Source organism: Bidens hawaiensis, unplaced genomic scaffold (genome assembly GCF_021521415.1).
Source record: "Bidens hawaiensis isolate Kalapana, Puna unplaced genomic scaffold, B.hawaiensis_p1.1 tig00010669_1, whole genome shotgun sequence".
Taxonomy (NCBI): domain Eukaryota; kingdom Viridiplantae; phylum Streptophyta; class Magnoliopsida; order Asterales; family Asteraceae; genus Bidens; species Bidens hawaiensis.
In genome coordinates this window covers 555,903-560,834 of record NW_027491817.1, presented here as the reverse complement: position 1 = coordinate 560,834, position 4,932 = coordinate 555,903, and the positions used below count along the sequence as shown (strand labels likewise).

The 4,932-nt window shown below is 36.9% G+C and overlaps 1 protein-coding gene across 1 annotated transcript; it reads right to left on the bottom strand.

Moving 5' to 3' along the window:
• Positions 1-868: 868 nt before the first annotated feature.
• On the bottom strand, positions 869-3,747 carry LOC143535863 (glutamine synthetase cytosolic isozyme 2-like). Its single transcript, XM_077029999.1, has 8 exons — positions 3,657-3,747; positions 2,102-2,141; positions 1,881-1,984; positions 1,742-1,790; positions 1,538-1,644; positions 1,330-1,417; positions 1,107-1,235; positions 869-1,016 (listed from the first exon to the last, which is right to left on the bottom strand). The coding sequence occupies exons 1-8, from the start codon at positions 3,728-3,730 to the stop codon at positions 933-935; spliced, it is 675 nt and encodes a 224-aa protein (XP_076886114.1). The 5' UTR covers positions 3,731-3,747; the 3' UTR covers positions 869-932.
• Positions 3,748-4,932: the final 1,185 nt, after the last annotated feature.

Genomic DNA, 4,932 nt, shown 5'->3' with positions numbered 1-4,932 from the left:
GGTATCACACTGCCAATAATCCCAACTTTATTTATTACTAGAAACAGTACTTTAATTATTAGTCTAACCCATAAAACAAGCTTAAGGCTTCCACAAGATGGTGGTTTCTGCAATCATAGATGTAACCACATACGGGTCCATGTTCGACCCGGGCCTCCTGTCCTCAAAATATCCCTTCCCCTCTTTCGCAGTATCTCTCCCCACCCGAACAGACACACCACGCTTTGCAACTCCCTGCAAAACACGAGCACATCTTATTCATTACCACTATGCTTATATGTTTGTTTTTAGTATGTGACAATTCATCTCATTATTTGAATTAATTTGAGCATGATACAAAAAGTTTATAGGAACAAGATTTTTGCTTTCGTGTTCCCATGTGAACGTGTTGATGTCTGCGGTTTCATGATGACCCGTGAGACGACGCTCATTTCCTTCACCATAGCGAGCGATATGATCTTCATGCCTAAGTCCAAGCTTTTCAATGGCCTTTTAGATGGCCTCATATCCACCATCTTCCCGCATTGATTTTGTGCTAACATTTAAACCATGGTTAGATATTAGTTTAGCACAACAAGAGGTTAAGAAAGTAAGCTAGCATTATCTGTAACTAAGAACTTATAAGTTATACCTATAGTTAGTGTGACCACCCTCTCCGTTCCAGTCACCCTGTTGAAAGTATGTAAAACTATTACTAAACAAGGTTAAACTAAAAGATACCGAACCTAAAAGATACCGAACTAGTATTTACAAGCAAAAAAGCTAACCGCAATCGGTTTTGTAGTTCGGTTTGCGGATAAAAAGATTTGGGGTTTAAAAAAGAAAAAAAAGAAAAAAAGGAGATGATCACTCCAGCAACCCGCTGTCAATTAACCGTCATTATAATTAACATCATTTTCTAACCATGGTTAGATATTATCTTGGAAACCTAACTAAACTACCTCGAGTATGTAACGAGCAACCCACAACTCATCTGCCGCAGCGATCCCAATCGAAGGTCCAATTTGAAACTCCCACTTTTCGCATGTCAAAAAATGCACATAAAATTAGTTATGTAATAAACTTCATAGTTTAAAATCAAGAACTAGCATTTAATAAAAGTTTACCTGATCAGGCATCACTTCAGCATTCACACCGCCTATATTAATCCCGGCATAAAGACATGCTTTGTAATGTGCATCAACAATGTCGCGGCCAACTACTTTTTCAGCACCAACCCCACAATAGTAAGGACCCTAAACATGACACATCAAACAAAAAATCAAGCTAAAAACATTACAAATTATTAGTATAATAAAACTAAATTCAATTAAAAGATTAAATAGTTACTTGAGGCCTTGGGAAGCCTCCTTGAGGCCAGCCTAAAGGCCACTTGGTGTCCTTCTCCATCAAGGTGTACTCTTGCTCAAGCCCAAACCTATAATGTTTGGATTGTAAATGTTAATTGGTCATTTTTAAAATATAAACCATATATCATAACTCATAAGATTTTGGATCAAGTAATAAAAAAACATATGGTATAACAAGATAACTATACCATGGCAGTTGTGCAACGACATCCGGATGGTTGAAAATCTTGGCTGCATCATACCTCTTGTTTGTGTAGACCGGATCACCTGTCGGTTTGTAAGCATCACACAACACCTTCAACTCATACAAAAATATATTATTATCCTTACGAACTTTTATCGATATGATTATGGGTTACATGACCTCTGTGATGAAATGTACTACTACTAACCAAGATATTGTTGCCTCTCCGGAAAGGATCCTTGAAAATTGCTTGAGGACTATCGAATTCATCATAAATTTAGATTTTGAAATTAATAGATGAAATATATAAAATCATAAATAATATTTTGATAAAGAAGGGCACTCACTATAAGATGACTTCGGTGTCATTGCCATGGGCCTGGCCTGTGCTTGACCCATCGTAGTTCCATTTTGGAAGCTTTTGTGGATTATCAAACGTTCCACTAAGAGTCTAAAAGTAATAAAATAAAAAGTGCCTTTAAAAATGTATATTTATATGTTGATTAATACTGTTGAGAATCATTGTTTAGTTTTTAGTATGTTTGAAAAGTAATAATTAAGAGGTTACTCTAGCTTTGCTTCTGATGTCCAGACCTGATCCACCAATCCTAAAAATAAATAAATTGATATATGGTTTAGATTTATATTTTAAAACAATAATTAATATTACTGAAACTTTTCTCCTTTATATTAAAAATAGAAGGATCCAATTACAATAAAGAGGCAGGTAAGCGGGCAACAAGCTACGCCGTCACCCCCTTTTGAATGACAAAACCGATCCTACTGAAAACAATGTTATCGTTCTTCGGCGTCGATGAGTTACTGTGCACGACCCGCTGAACTCTTTTCAGAAACACAACAGCATCGGGGGCAAGAGACCCAAATGTGTCAAAAGCAAAAGGAATGAAGGCATGTTGATTCTCCACACACGCCTTCTCATGCTTAGCAATTTTTCCTGCTTCTGCCTTTAGCACGGCATGCCTAGCAACAAACCCGGTGTCCCTAAGCCCGACAAGAGGGGACACCTCAGTAAGGTCCACACAAGCATGCTTCCCCGTCCATCCAAACACAAGAATGTCCGTTGGTCGGAGAGAAGCAGAAATGCATGTTTATTTTGGTTGTTTACAATCTTATTTTGGTTATTTTCATATTGAAACGGAAGTCCAATGTCTCAACACCTGTATTTTCACATGTAAATTGATACACATTGACACTTGTCAACAACCATTGCATGAGTGGAACGTGCCTCACCGCTTCCTAAAATACTAAATCGTTTTCCAAAATCATAAAAATATATAACCTTTTACAAAGTTGATCTGTTAATGATCATTTTTTATCAGTTTGGAAGTTGGATATTATATATTAAAAAAACTAATTTATATACAATATATAAATATTACAATGCATCTTCCGGTAATGCAAATCCAGTAAAATGTTTCTTATGAATATACATGCCCCAGTTTCATTAAAATTCATTTAAAAAATCAAGTTTTGTGGTTTATGGCTGTGTACAAACTTTGTACAATCAAAGTCCATCATGTACAAAGTTTGTACATAGCCATAAACCACAAAACTTGATTTTTAGTTTTATTGTTGTTAGTTTCTTGCTAGACTTTAACAATATCAAACTTGGAATATAATCAAGTAAAAAACAAAACTTATCTTTGGTATTTTACAGACTATAGAATATAAAAGGAAAAAGTAAGTAATTATGGTGACTGACCAGATGTACTCATAGCCCTGCTTGCGGTGCGCACATATGATGTATATATGTGTGAATCCTAGGGTGGGCAAAAGTAAAATTGCACTAATTTTGACGTTATTTTACTAATCTCGTGAAAATAACGTTAAAAATGACGGACGGTTAATCAGGCATCATGTAGTGGCGTTGATAGCTGAAAGATAAGGGTACATGCACCGATCAGCCGGTGTCCCGATGATTGAGTGTTATGTGCCTTATGTCTAAGGCTTGATGCAAAACTACTATCGAGCCGGGGGTCTCACCGGAAGCAGCCTCTCTATCCCTATGGGGTAGAGGTAAGGCTGCCTACATCTTACCCTCCTCAGACCCTACCATAGCTTTGCTATTGGTGGGATATACTGAGTACGATGATGATGATGACCAGATGTACTCGGCGATGATCTTATCCGGGATGTTGGAGATATTAAGGTTCACGAAATCGGTGACTATCGACATTTTGTTTTACTTGATCTCTGTGTTTGGAGAATGAAGTGAGAGCAAGCAAGGTTTTATATATAGTGGCTTGGAGAATATATCCAAGTTTATAGCCACTTCACTTTTTGTTTTTCTTTTATTCTTTTTGTATGTTTTAATGTGAAAATGTAATTTTTAAAATAGACATAATAGTGTGTTTTTTTCTTTTTGCAAATAATTTTAGGCCCAAGTAGGTTGCATAGAAATTTGATGATCAATATTTGTGTTCGTGTTTTGAAATGATTGTATATGATTGTTGTAGTGTTACACGCGTTTTAGTTAGTGTAATGACTTGGTTTTGAAGTTTAAGCATTTATTATAGAGCTAGTCTTTCTAAAAGCCGAGCATAAATTTATTTACACTTTTTTTTTCGAACTGTGCACTTTTATAAACCAGAAAAACAACCCAGTCACGCCCAGACTTCACAAGACAGAGAGGCGCGCAGAGCCACACAAAGAGAAACAATTACATGAAAATAAATTTACACCAATTTAACCAGTCTATCGATCTATATTTGGATCTATTTCTAAACCAAAGAAAACCGAGCGCTTTGATATCTCAGATTATCTCTTCCACTTTAACATCCTTCCCTCCGAACATCTTATTGTTTCTCGCTTTCCATATTCTCCAACAAGCGACAATAATGATCCCGTGCAACGCCTCTTTCTCTATATCCCCTAGTTTTATGTTCTTATGAATCTCCAATAAATCTCTTACCGAGAAACCAAAGATAGGCGGGATTCTGCACCAATGGCTGATGTGGTCCCACACCACCGCCGCCACCATACAACCTGTACTAACGTGATCTACCGATTCCCGTCCCATCTCACATAAAATACACACGCTATCCGGAACCGTTAACTTCCTTTTTCAAGCGCCTCATGAGTTGGGATTCTATTCATCTCGGCCCTCCAAACGTGAATATTGCACTTCGTCGGAACCCATTTACTCCACTTCAAAACAAAAAAATTCTCCACCGTTTTATTTTTAGTAAACAAATCTTTAACCGAACGTACAGAAAAATCTCCATTTCTTTCTCCAAGCCAAGACCAAGTATTCATCCCTGCCTTCCAATTCACTGAAGCCATTAACTTCAAACAATTCTCCGACTCCTTCATCTCTTGAACTGAATTTGGAGACCTTATCAAATCCCAAGCCCAACCCATTCTCCCATCTATTCTCCA

Excerpts from the sequence above, each read along its gene's own strand:
- LOC143535863 (XM_077029999.1), bottom strand. The coding sequence starts at position 3,730 with ATGTCGATAGTCACCGATTTCGTGAACCTTAATATCTCCAACATCCCG. Across the intron at positions 2,142-3,656 it reads ATCATCGCCGAGTACATCTG|GATTGGTGGATCAGGTCTGG; the intron begins GTCATCATCATC and ends ATTTATTTTTAG. Across the intron at positions 1,645-1,741 it reads GGAGAGGCAACAATATCTTG|GTGTTGTGTGATGCTTACAA; the intron begins GTTAGTAGTAGT and ends TATGAGTTGAAG.